The sequence below is a fragment of the Wolffia australiana genome, chromosome 2 (assembly GCF_029677425.1).
Source record: "Wolffia australiana isolate 7733 chromosome 2, ASM2967742v1".
In the NCBI taxonomy this organism is placed as follows: Eukaryota; Viridiplantae; Streptophyta; class Magnoliopsida; order Alismatales; family Araceae; genus Wolffia; species Wolffia australiana.
Window position 1 is genome coordinate 18292205 of NC_135836.1, and position 23462 is coordinate 18315666.

Genomic DNA, 23462 nt, shown 5'->3' on the forward strand with positions numbered 1-23462 from the left:
ATCGTGGAAGAAGAAGATTGAGCATGGACAGTGGACTACGGTGCATTTTATTCTGAGTAATGGTTCGATTACCTTTGAAGTCCCGATTGTCCAGATTGGGTTGTTGAATTTGAAGAAAACCAAAGTTTGTGAAGGGATGAATATCGGCATTGTTAGTTTGAGGTTCCTTCGACAATTTCCTCTCCTCTGTGCACTCCGAATCGAGACATTGATTTACCTCTGGCAAGATTCTGCGATTCTACAGGAAAAATCCCAGACATCGATCGAACGTCAGACTGTTGTTCCTGCCGATTGACCCGATTCTCGACTACCGCCTCTTTCTCTTGCATCTTCATTCCCGGACAGTTGAATTCACGATAAATTGGTGCTCTTGTTCTTGTGGCGTCATTGGCATCCATTCAATTCGAGGAAGCTAGCCGTTTGAGTGTTCACTTGATTCCCTCACTCGTACGATGCTGAATCCTGTTTACGGCCAATTTTAACCCCATTTTGGCAGCGAATTCTCCAATTGTTTATTGGAAGCCTCTTCTTCTCGTGCAGGACTTCTCTGAATATTGGGCGCTTCAACCCGCAGTACTCCGCCTATTCCACCGGCCACGTGTACCTTTGAAGCTGAAATCGACCTTCTACGGAACAAATTGAGTGACGACCCGGACTTATGTTGCTTGATTCATATCAGTCAGCGTCAAAGAACGGCCGATACTCCTGTATTTGGACGACCTCCTGACCGGATCAGGAATCACTCGATCCAGTCCTGTGCTGAAACTGTGAATTTCATGTGTTTCACCTCCTTATTGTTGGTTTGGAAGCTATTTGTCAGGAACCAATTGGGCAACTACTCTAATACACTTGCTACGATTCCTTGAGTCAGGGAGATCACAGCGCAGAATTCTTCCTCACGGCTGCTACGACCATTATTCTTCGTTGCGTCCGGAGCTCATCCGACACGTTTCGTTCTCCCCCCCCCCTCTCTCTTCCATTTACACTGTTATTTATCGCTTTCAGTGCCGATCTTTCGAGCGCTCATCCAAACGAGTGACTTTAATGTGGAATTTAGGAATAGCCACCATACTGATATTAATAAATTCTTTTTAACGGTATTTGGATTTGTTCGTTTTACGAAGAAGGTGCGGACATCACGGGACGAGAACTCGTCCCCCATTACGTTGACTCTTCCAACTGATAATGTGGGTCATGGGGAGCTTGATCGTGATAGCACTCGTCATGTGTCGTGGGAGCTTGATCATGTGTCGTATAACTGGTCTGCATCTCAGGTCATTCGGCAATCATCGTATTTCTTGTTAATATTTTGTCAAATCATATACGTTAACTCATGTCATTACATTGCAATTAGAGTCTACCTTCTGCACGTAATTGAATTTATTCCTCTCTGTGGATCGACCCCTCACTTACCCTACATTCATTATAGAGTACTCAAGTGGAAATTTTTCATAAATATTTTTGGTTGAGTCTAAATTAAAACAATGACATTAAACCCAAAATTTGGACTTATCACTTTTCCCATTGAATGATCAAAATTCTTGGTGTGATTAAAATGGCATAAGGACAATGGTGGGTCATGAACGGCTCTCCACAAGATAAAGGATGCCATTCAACATGTAGGGTATTGCATGGATACATCTTGGGGTGGGACGCATGAACAGGTCAACTTGTGTCACTCAAGGAACTAAGAAATCATGTATGTGATCTGTGCACATGTTGTTTCATCATTATTTTTTAACGTCATTGTGATTATGTTATGTTTCTTTCACTACGTCAATAAATTGAATTTCATCTGAACCGAGGCTGTAAAACCCAGTAGTTTTGTCATAATCAAACTACCTTTGTCCACCAACATTGCAATCAAAGTGTTAAATCCTCTAACACATTCTTGATTCAAATAATTTGTTTACCATACATGCATGGCAAATCAATTTCCAAACCTGGTTTGGTGCATTGACCAAGTTTCAGAAGTCACCGTTTCTTTACAATTCTCATACTTACAGTCAGAAATCATTGTTCATACATCAAAGGATTACCATCCTTAGAAATGACTCTTCATACATCAAAGGATCACCATCCTTGAGATTGATGGGCTTAAAAATCAAAATAATATATTTAAAATTTATTTTTTTGCCTATTTTATTCAGCAGTCCAACAAAATTCTTCTGCATATTTTAGAAATTTCAGAAGCTATAAGGCATCATTCAACTTGGTTGTGTTAGAGTATGGATCTGGAATTTCTTCCATGTTATTTTCCTTAGGACAATGTAAAGAGTTAATAAACAAGACTTTGGGTTAAATAAGTAGTTTTAAATCGCTGATTCATGCAGCATTTTTATAAAATTTTCCTTCATACATGTGAAGTAAGAGTCGAATCCACAAGGAGCAGTTAATGAGAGAGCAAAGCTCAATTCAAATATAAATTGAAATAATGTTTTTAGGCAATTTTATATTATTTACGGACTTTGAACTATTTTCTGAAGAGAAAAATAAATGAAATGAAGGAAAACTAGTAAAAAATTTTAAATAAATGAACCAAAATATTTATTTTTTTTGATAATTTATCATGAATTTCAGAAATTGTTTGTGAGATCAGGATTAATATTGCCATTATTGAACACCTTATTTTAAGGCAAGATTTATCCATTAACTCTGACAGTAATCCTACATAGATTTCTCTACTCTTCCTCTTATTCCTTTCCATCTCTTTTGTGCAGCATTTTTGCTAGGTTCTCAATGATTATTTTAAGGCAAGATTTATCCATTAACTCTGACAGTAATCCTACATAGATTTCTCTACTCTTCCTCTTATTCCTTTCCATCTCTTTTGTGCAGCATTTTAGCGAGGTTCTCAATGATTAGTCTTCCCCTGTTAGTCAGTCTTTCTTCATCTCTATCATGTTTTCAACTTGATTTCGACCTATCATTTCTAGGTTCTCATTATATGTACAAGAGGCAGAGAATGGATCCCCAATCCTTGTTTAGGTTTCATTATTATAAATGGTTTGTCCAATTTTCAATGGTGATGTGCTATACTCCATGCTTCAAATTTTTAGTCCCAGTCAGAATTTTACATTGATCCATCTCAGAAGGTCATAACAGTTAAGTTTTTTGGATCAATCTCCTCAAAGTGGCTCTATTCTTTATTAAGTTCCTAATTCCATTCATCATTGGAAACATATCTTGGAAGTATAAAGCCAAAAAAAGTAATTTCATTCCACATTAAATAAAAAACATAATGGTCACTGATAATGTGATTTTGATTGGAGCCTTTTAACAGTCACCCTAGATACGAGTCTCTACTTGTAGAGTTCAAGTTAGTCTTAGCTCAAGCATATTAAGAATCACACGAATGTAATTGGATGGTCAAGATGGAATCGTCAAACATGCTTATATGAGATTGACTGGAGGAAGAAGATGCATTCATTCCCTGGTCAGATTAATGAGGATATTGGACAAAACATTCTCTAATGATCTCAATTACACATCAGTGCTAACGGGAATGATGGATTAGGGTTTGATGGTTAACAATTACATATCACATGGATGAATGAGTGTTACATAAATGGTAACTTATGACGGTGAGATTCTATGAGAGAGTTAAATGACCAATCAATTTCTTCTAGAGCACGAGGTGTAGCTTGCTACCCATGGAATAGAAACATATCCAACCAATTGGGTTAAATTGATCTTTGATTAATTCATCGGCATGTCAAAATAGTTAATGATAAGGTTGGTTTCTAAATGTTATTGGACCAATATAGTTATAAATTAGACTGATACTTGAACCTAGAGGATCACACTCAAAATATCAATTTTTGGTAGTGCATGTAACTAATTTATATTGACATTTGTGAATAATTCCAAAATAAGTATAAATATAGGGGGGCGTGAATTTTAGGTGATTAGGCCAACCAGATTTTGGTGCCCCGTGTCATATTTCCTTCTGAAAATAGTCCCTCTGCTAGTGATATATATAGGATTTTCAAGAGTAGTTGAAGGTGAGAGAGGACATTCATCATTACATCAATCGCATGCAGATGTCTAGAGGACAGGTAAGTTAATGGCTTGAAGAGAATCTATCAAGGATAGTGTAAGAGTGGAACAAGTTATACACAGTGTGAGGATATTATATGTTATTTTCTAATTCAATCTGTTTAAGTTTCCATTGATTTTGATGCCTATATCAGCCTTAAATAATTTATCAAACCTGGATATATCCCAACAAAAAGAAGGTACTTATCAATTAATAGAAGACAAGTAACATCCAAAAACGAAGGATGAATAAGACAAGGTGTGAGACAAGAAACAGAAGTGAGGAGAGAAGAGCAATGGATAATTACGGTATTGGCAATCACAGAATAATAGATGAACTAAGTATTTTTTTGCTAAATATTTTGGCTTTAAATTGCTAAGGATGCCAATGTACACAGATGTGTTTTCATGCGAGTAATCACTTGAGTAACAATAACTTTCTTCAAGAAATATATTTGGTTCCCCTTCAACATGAATCAGTCCTCTTACATGAGATTATGCATAGCCATTTCAAGAAAGCAAAATGACGCTTACACGAAACATGGGATTGTTTTTCAATAAGAACAGAATCGTCATGAAGCGAGGAAAGGGAACAAGAGCACTGAAAAGAGAGACATGAAAGTTTGGGCTATAAGGAATAAAAGTTATTGGAAAGAGAAAATAGATGAATTATAAAATCAAACAAAGGGATAGAAAAATTTGGTAATGAGGAGAGAGATAAATGATGAAGATGTTAGTCAAAGAAACAGGTTGATGTAGGAGATAGAGCAAGAAAGAACAAAATGGAAAGAGAATGGATGGAAACGAATAGTCAACCAGGTCTTTGATAGAGATAGAAAGAACAGGGAAAAATAGGAGAGGAGAGATTTTAATGAGGAATAGAGTTCAAGAAAGAGGGAGTGGGAGGGGGGGTCGGAGAAGGAAAAGATAGGGCTTCATGAATTTCACATGATAAAGTCAACGAGAATATTTAGTGTCAAAGCGTCACACCCTCATTATAAAAATTAGGAAGTGAATATCAAGCCTGCCTTTTCCATGGCAAACGATGCAGAAGGGGTGTTCATAATCCAGCTTGGAGATAGATAGATTTGTGATGTCATAATGCCCTATTTTTGAAATTGATGGCACAAGTAATCATTGTCTACATCCAATGATTGACAGCAGTCCATAAGAATCTATTTAAGACTCATGGAAAATCAGAATAAATGATAAAAACATATATTTAATGAATAAAATATTTAACCAAATTCAAGAAACTATCTATTAACTTTTAATATTAATTTACTGATGAATGTGATGGCAAAATATTATGTAAAAGTAAAAAATGTGAAAATTTTGAACATATTTTCAAAAAAATTGAATTCTGTTTTTTGTTTCTTATATCATGATCATTATATTTATATTTGAAAATTTTGTAATCGTATATTATTCTAATAATTAAGATGATATGATTGATTGTTAGTCAACATGTACCCAATGTGTAAGAGGTTTGACGTAGCTGGTGCTTCAGAATTTACGAACATACTCAGAACTGATATAGTAGAGGATTAATAGTAGGATGTGCGATGTATTATTTACTTGAAAAGGCCAATGGATATATTTCCAAATAATGGAAAGAAGAGTTGAAACTAAATGGTTACACCAAGTAGTGTTTTAAATTTCATTGAGTTGATACAAAGTCCAAGTCTTGGTTAAGTTTCAGAAAAAAAGGTATAACCTATTGGAAATCACTCAAGTAGGCTAACAGCATATCCATCGAAAAAACCTGAGTGCATCACTGAGTGAAGTTTGTAATGAATAAATACAGTAGATCAATTTCCTAACTAATATGTGGATAATGAGTTACATCTTAGATCCTATTTGATTAGAATTTGACATCAATGGTGCTATTGCCTAAGTGAAAGATACATCCTTTGATAAAAATGTAGAGGGTATTGGTAGGAACTTTAAATTAACCAGATAGATCATTTTTAGAGAAGATATCACAATTAAATGAGCCCATTTGACTATTCTATAGCAGATTCATAGACAAACCCATCACACCAAATATGTTTCAAGCACCATTAGAGAAAATGAGTCTCTCTCTATTAAAGATATTAGATTTATATTAGTTTAACATTAATGAATTTGAGGAAGCGTAAGAGGGGAAGCTCGCGACAATTTGAATAATAATTTTCAATTCTGAGGGTTCGATTAACATGCTAGTGATCGGACACATTGATCAAGGAAAGAGAGTTCCAGCTTCAAATCATGATATGTGTCTATATATGAAAATTCACAAAATAAAAAATAGTGGTGTCTTTGTCTATATCTCATCTATCTATCCATAACTTCCGACCGATACATTGACTATTGTATCCTATTAGAATCATCTTGGAATTTCTGCTGGATTTGTATGGCAAGGGGAAGAAAGTAACATGAAGATACATCAAGGATATTTTTGCATTGTTGATAAAAGTTATAAGCAAACAGAGAAGGGGAGGTGCTCTCCCACGGCCACAAATTTCCTTGATCCTGGTATAATATAATGATCTATGATAAGTACATTGTTCTTCGGTTATCATATTCTTCTCAACATCCTAACACATACATCCATCAATCCACATACATATCCACATAGATCCATCACATTTTTATCATCCATATACCTGATCTTTGCATCTTTATTTTACCGATCATGATTTACTAATTTAAATTTTAGAAGCATTCCATTTTGATGATTACATATATGTATCCTTATCAACCTTCATATCTTAGCATATTTCGTATTCTTGAAAACATATATTTTGATGGGGGACCATCGCACTAACCATGCCACGGAACACCAACAGACCTCGTTGCGCAGCTCAAGCCACACTCGCGACCTTCACTGAAGTACACGACATCAACAATGACCGTGAGCTATGCACTTATTTTCTTTTATTTCTATTTTCTGAAAGATTCGGAGTGTTCTGGATCAACCGTTGTCATTTTATTTCACATTGCTTTGATGTATGTTTCAGGGGAAACCATGTCACGAGACAGTTTTCCCCTATTTCGGCTTCGCTTGGGTATCCTCCCTCCCCTATATAAAGGGATGGTGTGCCCAAGGAGCCAATTGGAGTTTAATTGAAAAAAATGAAAGTTCATTTTGATTGGGCTCCCGCCTCCTCCCTTTGGGAGATTACCTTTACAGTTTTCTAGCTTAGCATAGAGCATGGGAATCGCTTGCCACGATGCCCTGCCCATGTCGATAATCCCATGGAGGAACCGTCGCCACCACGTCCCCTAGCTGTTTCTTGAAGGTTTTCATCAAGAAGGTTAGTTTCTTGATTTGGGTCTGGTTCAAGAACTACCAAGAACCATGTTCTTGGACTGTTCTTGAGATCACCATCATCGCCGCTGCCATTGCGGCCACCACCGCTGCCTCTGCCATTGCCATTGCCACCATGGACATCGTCGCCACCACGTCCTATACCTGTTTCTTGGAGCTTGCATCAAGAACATGAGTTCTTGATTTGTTATCATTCGGGAACCCTCAAGAACTGCCTTTCTTGGTGCTGTTTTTGAAATTCACCGTCACCACTACCGCAGTTGCCGCCACTGCTGCCACCACCCCTACCGCCGCCATTGTCATCGCCGCTGCGTCCTGTAACCATTTCTTGGAGCTTGGATCAAGAACGTGAGTTCTTGACCAGTTATCATTCAAGAACCCTCAACAACTGCCTTTCTTGGCGATGTTATTGATATTCACCTTCACCGACACCGCCGCTGCTGCCGACGCTCCCTTCCCCACCACTACCGCTGCTGCCGCCACCATCGACGCCCCCCCCCCCCTTGCACAACTTGCCCGTGCGCCGCGCGCCCCACACACCCACGCACGTGGGCCTGCTGCACGCGCAATGCGCACTCGCACTTGCGCTTGTACCCCTGTGCTTGTGCGCCATACCCTGGCCCGCACACTCGTTGTCCAAGCATCTACACGTCGCCCAAGCACCGGCCCCACTGTCCAAATGCCGACCCATGTGAGCTCCATCAACGACGTGATGCCTAACTCATTCCTAACTCATTCTGACAACTACTGGCCACATACTGCCTGGTCTCGACCCATCAGGTATTGTCGTTCCCCCTTTTAAATTGTGGTATTATTACTTCTTTCAGTACCGTCTTCCACTACTTGCTCCGCTGCCTAGATTTTATTGACAATTTTTTAGGATTAGCCACCTTGTGTCGAGAGGTAGGTTTTTTCTTGAGATAACAAATTATGAACACTAGAAGTAGGGGTTGGGGATGCCTGTGGACACGTCTTGTCCCTCACTACATAGGCAACTAGTTGATTCTGAAAGGTTATGAGGAGTCTGTACTTGAATGGTCCTCTCTCGAACCTTTACTGGGTCATCTTTTCTAGTTAGCAACTGCCATACCTTTCTCATTGGTCTACTCTAGAATTTGCATAATTTGTAATCAGTGCATTCATCAATTGATAATCTGTGTTGTAACACATGCCGCTCGATCCCCGCGTTCATCGTGTTACATCATATTTTAATCTGTAACCATCATAAAAGGCATTAAATCCTTAATATTTGTGTTGTATGGATATGATCCTTGTTCATCGGTAGCTAGTGATCTTACTTTAAGAGTCAATCTTTTATACATTTTCTGGATTTCATTGCAGTAGAATGACTAATGAACACTCCAATTTTAATTTCATTAATATATTAATTTAGTGATAAACTATCTATAAACCTTTATTGTAAACATTCAGTTTCATAGCATATTCAAGAAGACACCAAAATATTGAGATAAAATACGCCTTTGTTCCAACACATATCATACCGTAGGGCAGGTTTTGCTGCCCGTGAATGACAAATGCATGATGGAGATCAGAGAATGTGAAATTTTTGAAGTAAAATAATGGAGTTTATTTTTACAGAGAAAATAGTGATATAATTTGGATTCTAGGTAGAGAGTGTTATTCACAAAGAAAGATAAGTTATAAGAGTGGAATCATAAAGAGGGCATATGAGGGGAAATAGGATAAAATGAATAGAGATGGAGTATCTTTTTTAAAATTCTATGGATAGAGTTTTTGGATAGAAGGTGGTTTTAGAGAGATAAATTGGTTTTTAGAAGTGAGAAAATTGTGAACAAATGGTACAAATGAAAGAAAAAATGAGTAAGAATGAGTTAAATTGTTGGCCAAGGATGGTGAATAAGAAGAATTTTGCCCATATTGTGTTGATAATCATGTTCTCGTGTTAGAAACCTATACAATGAAATTAACAGCAGATATTCACTTAAAAACACTAACATTAGTGCAGTTTATGACCTTAGACCCTGTAATGTATACCTAGAATGAGGAGTTATATAGATGAAAATTTGTAATTGGCCTGAAAGCCAATTACACATTCCATGTCTCGTTCCATGTTCATTAATACAACATATTCATTATAGTACACATGTGATGGTTATATGAAGTCCATGAATACATAATCTGACTTAGTGAATTATAATGTGATCGTAATACAAAGATCACTAGTCTTTAAGTATGTGTTCTAAATATTCCTATTTGAAGGATACATGAGAAGGACATGGAAGTATCATGATAGAGTAGCACTATCTAGCCTCACTCATTTGATGAGTATGGCCATTCCCGTAGCCATTAGTGTGGGACACTAAGGAAAGACAATGGGTGCTCTTTAGTGGAAAGATTTCATATTGGTTACTCTTTAGTGGAAAGAGTTCACTAAATTGATCCGTATGAATCCCTGAATTGTATTACACCAAACTGTCAATTAGCTTGATTCACATCATAGTTGTGTAAGTGGTCCTTAGACCTGAGACACCAAAGACCTCTTGTGGACAGACCGTTGTGCTTTAACTATGACCTAAGTGTCCCTAATCATGGGATTCTACATAGTATGGGTGCATCAAGAAGCTCACAAAAACAATTAAGTGGTCGAGATGGGAACGTCCACCCTCGGTGCAAGAGGTGACAGCTCAAGGAAGACAATGCGATGAAGTCCTTGGCCAAGGCAGTGAAATATCATAGAAGAGTTCCCGATGATTTCCAAATGCATCAGTACTAACTCGAATGACCGACTAGGGTTTGACAATTGGCCATACCCTAATCCATCGTATGAGATTCAAGTGGATGAGAGATTATACATACATGGTAACCGATGACCAACAGGTTCCATGAGTGAGTCGATATAAACTCCTTTGTATCTTCTAGAGTAGGAGATGTAGCTTGGCACCCCATGTGTTGGGGACTCGACCTATCAATTGGGTTAAATCGATCCGACATTAAATAATCTATATGATCATATAATTAATTAATTTGGAATGTCAATGAAGGTTATTGGGCCACTAGAGTCATCAAGCAGACTCATACATCGGCCTTGAGGGTCACATGCAAATGGCCGTTTGGACATTAAAAGATATACTTAAGTTTTGGGGGTTTTGTGAAAAATACCAACTTAGTATAAATAGGGGAAGGTCCAGAACCAAATTTACCCAGGCCAGAACTGTTCAGGGGCTATCCCCTTCTTCTCCTTTCTCCCCACACTTCCTCTCCACTCCCAATGCGATCAGGACGGTGCAATGACAACGATAGAGATTTAACTGGGCACATCAACAAGAAGGAGGAGATCCAATGTGCCGAGGACCGTGTGGATACATCTAGAGGCTGCACACTTGAGCAGCTCAACTCATCTCGATCAGGGATCCAAGAAATCACGGATGCAATCCGTGCACAACTATTTTGTTCAATGGTTTTATTGATGCTGTTAATGGTTCCGTTATGTCTTCCGCTGCATGGAATGCACATCTTCATCCAGATCTAGGCCTCTATAACCCAACATATTATGGATGAACTCCAAGATGGATTAAATGGCCAGCTTACCTTTTTAAGAAATATAAGAACTCGGATTTCAAGAAATGTTGGACGCGAATAATTCTAGAACTCATCAATGAACTAGGACCTTTGAGTTTTTCTATTATTCTCGGTCTACACTTTGACTATTTTAACCTGAAATTTGGTTCCCAATTTTCATATTCTGGACATAATAACCTTACACAAATCTCAGTTGCATTCATTCTTGAGCCATGGAGGCTTCATCAAGAGACTACTTACATGGAGGTTCACGTTGTCTTTTGCATTTACCATGAAAATCAAAAAAGGGGTTGCTTTTAGGAGAATCAAATCTCTTGTTGGAAGTAAAGCTTTAGCAATTATATTGGTTAATTTCCCTTCCACACTTATTATATAGAATAATAGGGGTAGGGCTGGGTCAAAAGAGATTATGATTGCGTGAACGTGAAATCCATACTTATTAGTTAAAGATACATAGAGTCTTAGAGGGACTAGAGAGTAATTAAATACAAATTACAATAAATGTATGCAAGAGGAAGAAAATAAGCTAACATAAAATGTTTTTGGAAGGCTCATGTGATTATCGCAATTTTAGGGTTTTAATTCATTAGTAGTATTTTGGGATTATTCAATAAAAATATAAATATGTACTCACTTAGTAATCTTAGAGAGCGATGAGTACGAATCATCTCCACATTGAATGATGATTAAGGATTCAACATTATTAAAATGGTGGTTATTGACGAAGGCAAATTACGTAATTATTTTTAAAGGTCCTTGTAATTTTAATTGCCTACAATCAAATAAATTTGTAAAATGTAGAAACTTGCTCAAATGGGTAGAGTGACTGGCCTTTAGAGAAATATTCAATATTTGAGTTACTAATTAATGAAAAAAGAGACAATGATAGTAAAACTACTAATGAGATAGTGAGTCCAGTGCAGATCAATATCTAGTAAGTGATAGGGTATTTATTTATAATTAGAGATAATGATAAAGAAATATGAGATGCCTCAAGATTTTATGAAGTATGACGTAGAATGATGAGGTAGGGATGGAATTCGACTAAGATAAAATGATGTCTATGAATGAAGCAAAATGTTATTTACTGGACAACTAGTAACTTGTATTAGAATATAAGTAGAATTTAAGGACAGAGGGGTTAATAATTGAGATAAGGGAGAGAAGTTGTAGTGATAAGGGATATGAAGAAGATTAGGAGGAAGTAAATATATTAGTATGAGTTTTGATGGATGAATATGATGATTACTAAGTTTAAAAGAGTTGAAATCAATTTATAAGAGTTTAATAGTTACTATATAATGATATAAATATGTATTTATATTTTCTTTATGTATTTTATATATAATTTTGGGTCGATTCGTAAAGATAATAGTTGGTTTTGTCGAACACCCGAGAGGTGTTCGACCAAATGCTTGAAAGTAGGTTGGATTTCGGAAGATATTTAAGTTTATGTAATTTTTATGTTTTTTTAGATTTATATATATATATATGATTTTATGGAGGAAAACTATGTAAAAGATGGATTACACTGTCGAACACCCGTGAGGTGTTCGACAGAATGCCAGCAAAGAAATTGTTTTCTGTATAAGCGTTATTTAAAATAGTAGATGTGCTTCCGTTGAAATCTGGAAGGTGTTCGACGGAATGCCTCTAAGAGATTAATGTATTTGATAAACGTCAATTTAATAAAGTCGATAATAAGATTTTATATTAATGGACAAATGTTCCTCGAACACGTAAGGTGTTTGACGAAATGCCCAAACAAAATCTGAAATCAATCAGTAATGTACTATGTGAAGAAATGTTTGTAAAATTTTCCGCTGATAACAAAACTGATGTATAAGGGATCTATCTACGATGATCAGACCTCACCCAATTCCTTGATTCATAGAACAGGAGTGGCGATTCTGGTCACCGTTGTCGAGCCTCGGTTTAGTGGTTCCCCTGCTCTCCTCCTCCGTCCGGGCGCGACTAGATGATGCTCTGACCTTCGTGATATTCTCTAGAGTCCTTTAAGCAGTCGAGGCATGTCATGGCACCTCAACCAGCTCCTAGGTCACCTGCAAGAGTCCTCTGTCATCACTTTTTCTCCTCCAATGAGAGATAGTGAAATTAGGGGCTCTCGGCCCTTTTTAACAGCCTGGGAGGGGTCCCTTAGGCCATCCGATGGAGGGGGACAGCCTTGAGGGTCCTCCCAGGCTGTTAGATGGCTTGGCGGTCCCCCTCGCCAGCCTACAATCGTCTCCGGCCAGCGGTATTGATGGCCATGGGCACGAATGGACAGAAGTGCCGCTGGCCATCCGATCCTCTTTATAGACATCCAACTGTTGTGATTAAATCGCAGCCATGGACCCTTCTTATGGTGTACCCCTGCTCCTGTCCCATCAGCGCCTCGTCCACACCCTGTCAGCTCCTCATAAGCCTCCTTGTCTTCTTCTGATTCATCAATCAACGAGTCTCGCAGTCGCGCCAGCCACCGAAGTACCCGTTAGAGGCTGGAAAATAAGTATAAACCAATTAAATATAGCGAGATAGATCTCACCATACAATCTTCACTAAGAAGATTGGACAGCTCAGATCATATCCCGTTGTTTAAATAGAGCCCGAAAAGACACGGAGATCATATCCCAAAATGACCTTAAAATGTGTATAATTACATGAAATAGTTTGGGTTTACCAGTTATTCAGGTGAGAAGAGATAATTATTAAATATGAAAATAGAATGACATGAAAATATGAGGCGAGATAGTGATATTAAGTTGAGAAGAGTAGTTAGTAGAAAGAGATAATTCAAGTTTGATAAGAGCAAGTGAACATGAGAATAAAATAGCAATGACGCAAAGTGTGACAAGAATAGGGTAGAGAACCAGTCTAATATAATAATTGGTGAGTAAGTAAACAGTACGACGATGAAATTAAGGATGTAAGATGTTGTTTGGAGGTCATATGGAGGTGATGGAATGATGAGATGTGTAGTGAAAATAAAAGAAACTACCGACGGTGTCGCGAAAGACCAATATGAGGCAAATACAATTACAGTAAATATTTATATTCCACTATTATCGCAGCAATTTGCAATTGTAGGTAAGCTCCCCCTCTTCTCGATTGCTTCTTCTCACACACCGAAGGCACCAAAAACACACATGATGGATCTCAAAAACTCACTATCTTTCAGTTAGCCTACATGAGAAGGATACAAGTTTAAGGATGATTTTAACAGTGTTCCACACTTCGAGATCATCATTTATAGATCAGATGGTATGGATGGAAAGAGGGGGGAAGTCCTACCTTTTTTTTCCTCTCCTCTTCATTGGTTCTGATGCTTCCTCTTTATCCATTTTTTGTTAAGCCATCCAATCATCATATTCTTTAATGATAGTGTGATTGCCTCGTCTTCCACAATCTTGCACTTTGAGATCATCACATGTACCAGGAGGATAAAAAGAGAAAAAACCATATTAAATCTTATTTTGAATATTCTGATGTGGTGGCACATCACCACGCACCACATCACAATATTTCCTTTTTCTTTCCATGATACGCTGACGTGTGTCATTCACATCAGAAAAAGATGAATATTCCTTAGTATTACCTAATGCAGTACGTATTTCTGAGTGTCGCATCAGTGTACTTTTTACATTTTAGTCAATTTCAGGGTACATGTGTGCGCCAGGTGCACCTTTTTAATTGTCGACTTCTTTTTTTCAATTGTTATTCTTCTTCTCCCTCTCGATTATTGTACCCCTTTTATTGCAATTTAAAACAGATGTTTTTTTTCTATTGGTCCACACCACTCCAGCAAAGTAAAAGAAAGAGAATGTGATATAATCATTCACAAATTATGATATCACAATTTTTGATGCCATAATTTTCCCTTTTTCGCAATGAATTGCAAAGCCAATCACTGTGGGCACTTATACTTGGTTGATATTCGACGAATTGAATAGCACACATGGTGGGAAATTTAAAACAGTTTTTTTTTTTTCTATTGGCCCACATCACTACTGCAAATGAAAAGAAAGAGAGTGTGATATAATCATTCACGCATTATGGCATCACGATTTGTGATGCCGTAATTTTACCTTTTTGCAATGAATTGCAAAGACAACCATTGTGGACATTTATACTTGATATTCAGTGAATTGAATAGCATATGTGTGGGCACATATTAAATCCGAAAAAAAATATTAATATACCATTATAAATAAATACTATTTCATAAAAATATAATAAATATATATTTCCAATTAGTTAATTCATATATCTCTGAACATAAATGTTCATGAAAAAAATATTCTAAATTAGAAATTAAGTTCTTGAAGGATAGATGTTATAAAAATTCCTTAAAAACCGATTAAATCGACAGACGTAGGAATATCCATCTCAAAATAGGTTTAGTCATTTAAAGGTTGATAACACACATTTATATTCATTTTAATGCATAAAAGTGTAGCTTTTGCATGACTAACCTCATTTTTAATGGTTATCATAAGGATAACCTGATGTGGGATTAAATGATAATATGGATGTCACTATCTGATCTTATTTTGAGAAGATCAACATCTATGATAATGAAGAGAATATTGGGAGCGTGGGATTACCTTAATGATGCTCCTTAATAGAAGGACAAGATCTTTAAAATACAATGGACAAAAATAGAGGATGAGAGCATGAAATTTAAGATTTTAAATATTTATTGTTTCTTGTATAGGTATACGTCTCTTTAAATATATTTTAGAGAATGTTCAGCAATCTTACATAGGTTTGACTTTTTGTAAAAAAAACCTATAAATCCTTTCTAGGATTTTGAGAAAAGCTCTCCTTTTAAATCATATGATTTTTTCTATATCTTACATTTCATTTAAAAAAGGAGATTCAATCCAAGAAATTCAAGAACTTTTCACTTCATAAGCTGGCTGCCCCATTCTAGCCAACCGATGACCGGTCAGGTTCAAAAGTAAAATATTCCGTTCTTGTTATCTACTCTTCTACAGTTCTCTACATAGATAGAAAATGGGACAAGTAGATGCTACCCTTTAAATTAGAGTTCAATACAATTGTCAAATATTGAGATATTACATCTTGAAGTTTGGCCAATTTTGTATTATTTGATATTCTCTCCCTCCTCCACACTGCCATCAGCTAGTAAAGATTTTTTGGCTTGGTTTTGCTAAAAAATCTCCATCATGTTCAAACAACATAATTTAAGTGTGTCTTCCTATATCTTCTCTGTATTCATCAGCTCATTCTGTAATCACCTTTTGATGTACTTTTCTTTCACACTCTCTCAGCCTCATTCCATATTATTGGTTAAATCACTGGAAAAATAGTTGTCAATGATGAGACGGCAGAATTCTGAGCTTACGCCAATAAAACAGTATCAAGCTGGTGCCATATTGAACAAACGGGAAAATTAGGATTTATATTTTTGATCTGGGACCCCCTATAATTGCCTTCTGTGATTGCAAAAAGTATTTTTCTTTCAAGAAAGAAAAAATATTAAATAAAAATATCCAATGGAGCAAAATACTCCTTTGTTCACTCTAACCCTCGATCTTTGTGATGTGAGACAATGGCAGACCTTAGACCTCAAGGGAGGAAAACAGTAGAGTGAGAGAGGAGAGGACATCTGGCGAATATCCTAAAGGAGGAGGCCATTAGAGCTGGAGGTCTAAAGCTAACGGCAACCCCCACATGGCGATGAAATCAGATAAGTTATCACACACTAAATTCAGCTATGTAAGACTTACACGTATAAATGAATAAACCATAAAAATATTAACAAACAAATTGTGTAAAAAGATTTTCTCCCCATCTGGAATTTCATTGGACACATGGAAATTATCCCATTTTCCAGCTAATTTCCTCATTTTTCTCTGCATTTTTAATTAAATATTGAGAAAATGACCCGAATTCTCAGATATAAGTAGCATCTCATTCTAAAGACTTCATGCTTAAAATAAATAGAATCTGATTCTAAAATGGTTCTTACAAATATTTCTTTCTTTATGGACTTTCTTAATATTTTATATTAAAAATTAATGGCATATTTTTTCAGATAATAACCTCCATATGTACCACCCCTTTCTCATCCAAGATTATTTATAAATTGATAAATGGAAATTTATGTCAGTATAATGACATGTTTCAATCACAATAAAGAAACCCAATTTTAGGCTAAGTAGATGCTAAGTGATGCATCGCAACCTAGAAGATATAAATGAGTTTATCAATTCATATTTAGAGCCTTATCTGATTTATAGTGTATGTATAGCCCTTTGACCATCCAAGACTCACAAATGACTCAGGATATAGTTAACCACATGAATTGTACTGTGATATGTTGTGTACATAAATTCTGTAATATTGTTACCAGCAGAGTTCTTCGATGCTCTTTTATGTATTAGAAAGCTATGGATCTAGGCTATGTACCTAGATAGCAACCTGGAAAAAAATACTATTTGTGGATAAAAAGCCAAAAGACTATACAATCCAATGTAGAGGTAGTCCTTCTATGAATTTGGTGCTTATCCTTCCTATATCCCCCTACAGACTTCAGACCTTTTTGACTTTCACTATTGATGGCTCAAGAATGGATCCATATGAGAATCTATAAGCACTGTCTACTTGCAGTGAATTGAAATTGGAGATGAAATCCAAGGGTGAAACAACCAAGTGGGAAAGAGAGTTTAAATTTAAAAACTCATAGATACTTTCCCATGGATGAATTCAAGGTATTTGAGTGGCTATAATTTTCTTCAGATCAACATTTTTTAAGCCTCCATGCAAAGGTCAATAAACTGTTCGTACATATAAGACAATGACTCGAACTCCTTATGCGGGCTATCTCTCATGCGCTTGGACAGTCTATATTATATCCTTCTCATTATAGGCTTCCATAAATAATATTTTAAATCTCCTAAATGTGCATCTCATTCAAACGCCAATAGAATTTTACATTAAATCCCTGGAATCAATTAGTGACTTGTTGTCAGCCCTAGAAACCTTAAATAAGATAAATCACGACCGATGGAATAGTTATTGTATTCATTGAATTAAAAAATAGTTTAGACATGGGATGTATCATTTTAATATGTCAAATTTAATTATCTCAACGCATCATTAAGTGTTATCAACAAGCCAAATCTCTTGGACCTATTTGAAATGATTTTATTTTATAGATGAAACAGGCTCAGCATAAAATGATGCATGTAAGATGAATGTAATGAAGTTCAAATCAACTCCCAAATATCTCATTGAGTATAAAACCTTATTCATTAATGAGTCTTATTCTTGACGAAAATGCCCCACAAGTGCCGTTGTTTTACCTGCAAAATGCCACAACTTAAATCTGGGTCACACTGAGTCGACTCAGTGGTAACCCGGCGTTGTGAGAGGCCGAGTCGCACCCTGGTTGACTCGGTGCACGAGTCGGCCGGCCGCGCCGGGTCAACTCAGCGACGGACCGGGTTGGTCGCCTCCCCTTCCGGTGCCTAGGTGTCCCGAAGACCGCGGCAGCGGCAGGGTAGGTGGAGACGGCCGGAAGGAGTCCATTTTTTAGCGGCGTCTTGGGCGGTCGGGACTCCGACCATGGCGGCGAGGGTTGCAGAGGGCGAGATGGAGACGGGATGGAGCTTTTCTGATGCAACACGGTCAGCCGAGATCGACGGCGCGCGTTGCAACACACGGCGTAGGTGTCAATTCAGCACAAAATCAGTTACGAGATGACGATATGATGCGGTTTGAGAAAATAACGCGAAGCACAATTCCGTAGCCAAGTGAGGCAAGGGCCTGGCAGAGATCTGTACGTGCCACGTACGATCGGACTCCCAATGACCTGATAGATCACGAGGAACACCGACGATGTGGGTATCCTTGATCTGACCGTAAATTCCCGGGCTAGCGAGGGGTGGTCGGAGTAGAAAGGAACTCTCCCCAATCCCATGGTAGGAACGGTTTAAGACGGATAAACCTTGGTGGAGGAGCACACAAATATATGTATTGGAAAAGGTAATGATACTCAAAGGGGTGTAGGGGCTGACCTGCAGGACCGTAGTCCGGAAGATCGCGGTGAACCGGATTCCAAGGCTTGGCGTGCGTTGGGCCGTGGAGATGACAAGCAAGTGGCGATGAACGGCGCAGTGGGGCTTTCCAGGAGGTCGGTGATACTGCGTCAGGAATGCGGGGCCGAACGGCCGGTGGTCGTGGCAGGCGGAGCGGGCACGGCTGGCAGTGCACAGGAAGGAGTGGGTCTGCCCGGAGCACCGTCGACTGCCGAGTTGTGCGAGCGGGGCCGAACCAAAGGCGAGTGGGGGCGGGGGGGAGGCACGAGCGTGATTGGGACCGAGGCGCGCTGTGCGCAGGTGGATCAGGTCGGCACGCGGATGGACGGCGCACGGGTGTTGAGGCAGCTCGCGGCGCGGTGGGTGAAGTGCTGGAGCTGCGGGGCGGTGGCGGAAAGTGGCGCCTCCCGTCTCCAAGGGTGGCGCTGGCTGGGGGGGGCCCTCCTCTTCTCTCCACGATCTGCAAAAGGGGTTCACAGCATTCTTCCAAATAAAATGATGATTCAATTCAGAAATTCTCCGCGTTTTCTAGGGCCTCCCTTTCTCCTTTTATAGGGGGAGAGTGGGGTACCCTAGGGATTGGCTCTACTTAGGGGGAGAAAACCCTTAATCAGCCACAAAATAAACATGATTTTGAAATAAGATAGAGGGGCCAAAACATGGAGGCCCTCAAAACACGGTAATGAAAAATTCAAGACGATGAGAAGAAAAGATCCGGGAAACTCCCTCCCTCAAGCCGTATACTTGAAGGATGCGTCCTTTGCGTCGGCTCGAGCTTCACGACGTGGTTGCTAGCGGGTCGCAACAGGCTGGTCTTGTGCTTCGGTTGGTGGATGGTCCTCCATCATCCTCCCCGGGTGGGAGGAACTCGGCTCCGGCAAGTTTGAGCCGATGATCTCGCCCAAAGGTTGGATGAGTTCCGGGCGCAGCCGCCGTAAATCTTCCTCCGAGACCCAGGCGTCCTCACTCGACGGTTGGCCTTGCCAACGAACTAGGAACTTGTGATCCACCTTGTCCCCTACAGCGTTAATTACTTCTTGCAATAGAAACTCAATATGCTCATGCCTTGGTGGGGAGGGTACGGAAGGGGGTAAAATTGGTTGTGACAGGTGGGCTCCCTCACTCGCATCACTCGTCAGGCCAGTGGGGGTTTGAGGCTCTAGGTCCCTCAGACTCTCTGGCATGGGATGAAACGGGGCTAGGTTGCTTACGTTGAAGGTGGAACTAATCCCCAGTCAGAGGGAATGCCCACAACATAAGCATTCTCGTTGATCACACGGGCAATCGGGAAAGGTACGGCGCTACGAGCGCGGAGCTTCTTAGCGACCCCAGGAGAGTACCTCTCGGACCTCAATCGGACCATGACGAGGTCACCCTCAGAAAAACTGACAGGACGACGGCCTTGTACTTCTCATTTTGGGAAACGATGTGAGAATGAATGTCATGATGCATGTCAGTCATGTAACGAGCAAATGAGATGCTCTCCTCGGCTGCCCTAGTATGAGGATCTACGGGGGCGAGGTCTAGCGGCCGTCGCGGTATCTGGCCATAAACAATCTCAAACGGGGCATGACCTGTAGTATGGCTCACCGAAGAGTTGTAAGCAAACTCGGCACGTGGGAGTACACGGTCCCACGATGCAAGATTGTCTCTGAATTCCTAGGGTACAGTTGACCACCTCCGTCTATCCGTCTGTCTGTGGGTGATAAGCAGAGGAGAACTGCAGCTTTGTGCCCATGAGTATCCATAGAGTCTTCCAGAAATAGCTCGTAAACCAGACATCACGATCAGACACCAATGATCTGGGTAGGCCGTGAAGCCTCAGGATCTCGTCAAAGAACAACGTTGCTACACGCGAAGCATCGTTAGTTTTCGAGCATGGCACAAAGTGTGCCATCTTCGAGAACCGGTCGACGACGACTAGGATAGAGTCGTGTCGACGGGCGGTCCTAGGGAGACCGAGGATGAAATCCAGGCTAACATCGTCCCAAGGACGCGTCGGCACCGGTAGGGGCTTGTAGAGGCCGGCGTTCTGCTTTGTCATCTTTGCTCGGGAGCATTTCAAGCACCGGGAGACGATGTTGACGACATCCCTCTTCAAGGCGGGTCAATAGAACTGATACTCCAGCACAAGTATGGTTTTGTTGACTCCCAGATGTCCGCTGAGACCACCTGCGTGTGCTTCCCATATAAGGAAGTCTCGTACGGAGGTGCGAGGAACACACAACCTCTTCCCGTGGAAGAGGTAACCGTCCGATAGGCAGTACTAACTGTGCTCAGTCGTCAGGCCGTTGCCAACGGCGTGGTAGATCTTCCCGAAGTCGGGACATTCGGCGAAGCCGGTGACGTGCACTCGCATTGTGTTGAGGACATATGGTCGTCGGCTCAAGGCATCGGCAACCACATTGTCCTTTCCCTTCTTGTTCCGGATGACAAACGTGTAGTCTTGTAAATACTCGATCCATCGTGAGTGTTGATCGCTGACCTTTTTCTGATCGTGTAGGTGCCTCAACGCACTGTGGTCTGAGTAAAGGACGAACTCCTTCGGGAGAAGATAGTGGCGCCAATGCCTCAAGGATTGGACGATGGCGTAGAACTCGCAATCATAATTCTCGTACCGGCGCTTAGTGTCGTCCAGTTTCTCACTGAAAAACTCCACATGATGCCCTTCCTGACTAAGAACTCCTCCTACGCCCATGGCCGAGGTGTCACACGCAACTTCGAAAACCCGTTCAAAGTTGGGTAGTCGTAACACGGGGGCTATGGTCATGAGTCATTTGAGCTCCTTGAAGGCCTTCTCGGTGGCCTTCGTCCACTCGAACCTTTTGAGACGGATCAAGTCTGTGACGGGTGCGGCAACTCCGCTAAAGTTAGGCACGAATCGGCGATAAAAGGTGGCTAGCCCGATGAAGATTCGGACGTCGTGGACGTCCCTCGGTCGCGGCCACGTGGAGATGGCCTCGGCCTTGGCGGGGTCGGCGGACACACCGTGCTCGGACAAGATGAAACCTAGGAATGCAACCTCCGCGGCAAAGAAGCTACACTTTTTTGGGTGAGCGTATAGCTTCTCCCGGTGTAGCGCAGAACACACCTCGCATAGGTGTTGGAGGTGATCAGATCGGGACCTACTATAGACGAGTATATCGTTGAAATAAACGATGACCGACCTTCTGATGAATGGGCGCAAGACCTCGTTCATCAGACGCTGGAACGTGCTAGGGGCGTTTGAGAGCCTGAAAGGCATCACATTCCACTCGAAGAGGCCATCCTTAATCTTGAAAGCCATCTTCAACTCGTCCCCAGGTCGGATGTGAACCTGGTGGTATCCGCTACGAAGATCAATCTTCGAGAAGATAGTCGCTCCGGCCATCTGGTCGAACAAATCCTGTATGCGGGGAATCGGGAATCGGTATTTCACCGTGATTTTGTTGATGGCCCTAGAGTCTCAGCACATTGGCCAAGTCCCGTCCTTCTTTGGCGCCAATAGTGCTGGGACTGCACATGGGCTGAGGCTCTCACAGATGAGGCCCTTCGACAGGAGCTCCTTCACCTGTCGATACAGCTCCTCATACTTCATCGGGTCCATCCGGTAGTGGGGTAAGTTCGGGAGTGATGCACCCGGTACGAGGTCGATGGCCTGCTGAATAATGCGTACCGGGGGAAGCGTGTCGGGCAGCTCGTCTGGAAACACCTCATTGTACTCCAACATAAGCTCAGCTAACTCCGGGGCATCTGAAGGGGGCGGTGGGTCATCCGAAGGGACGTCGAAGGCGAGCGCGTAGCACACGGGTAGATCACCGAGTTGTTCCTCAAGCCCTCGTCGAAATATGCACCCGTTCGTGACAATCGGATACTTCGGCACTCGTGGGAGCTTCTTCTTACGATCCGTTGTTGGCTCGGTTGTGTCACTCCTCGGGGTGGGAGGGATGACCTGTGTCGGTGCCCGTACCGACGGATACCATAATAGTTGGCGTCCCCGAAACATGAATGATACGGTGTTTGGACGTCCGTCTAGCTGGACATTGTGGTCGAATAGCCACGGTCGCCCGAGGATGATACTACCAATCCGCATGGGCAGAACATCGCAAATGACCGTGTCCTCGTACGTGCTCATCCTTAACGGGATAGCACACTAATACTTCACCGGGAGGGTGGATGCGTCTACCCATGACACGTGATACGGCATCGGATGGGGAACTAGGGCCAGGCCGAGCTTGGCCGCGGCATCCTCCGAGACTGCATTAATGCAGCTCCCGCTATCGACTATCAACTTGCACGTACGGTCGCTGATCTTGAGGTAGATGTAAAAGATCGAAGATCGCTGCGCAAGATCATCCACGACCGCGGTCCGCGTAGTCGAGGGTCGCGCAAGCGAGATATCTAAATCGTGCATTGCGGCCTAGGTACCCGGGGTCTTGGCGGCCGGTGGAGGGGTAGTGTTCGTGGGTTGCGCCACCGTGGTAAGGCCGGATTCCTGGGGAAAT

The 23462-nt window shown here is 40.7% G+C and overlaps 1 protein-coding gene across 1 annotated transcript; it reads right to left on the reverse strand.

The window, feature by feature from the left end:
* Positions 1–22423: 22423 nt before the first annotated feature.
* On the reverse strand, positions 22424–23092 carry LOC144716398 (uncharacterized). Its single transcript, XM_078591508.1, has one exon. The coding sequence runs from the start codon at positions 23090–23092 to the stop codon at positions 22424–22426; it is 669 nt and encodes a 222-aa protein (XP_078447634.1).
* Positions 23093–23462: the final 370 nt, after the last annotated feature.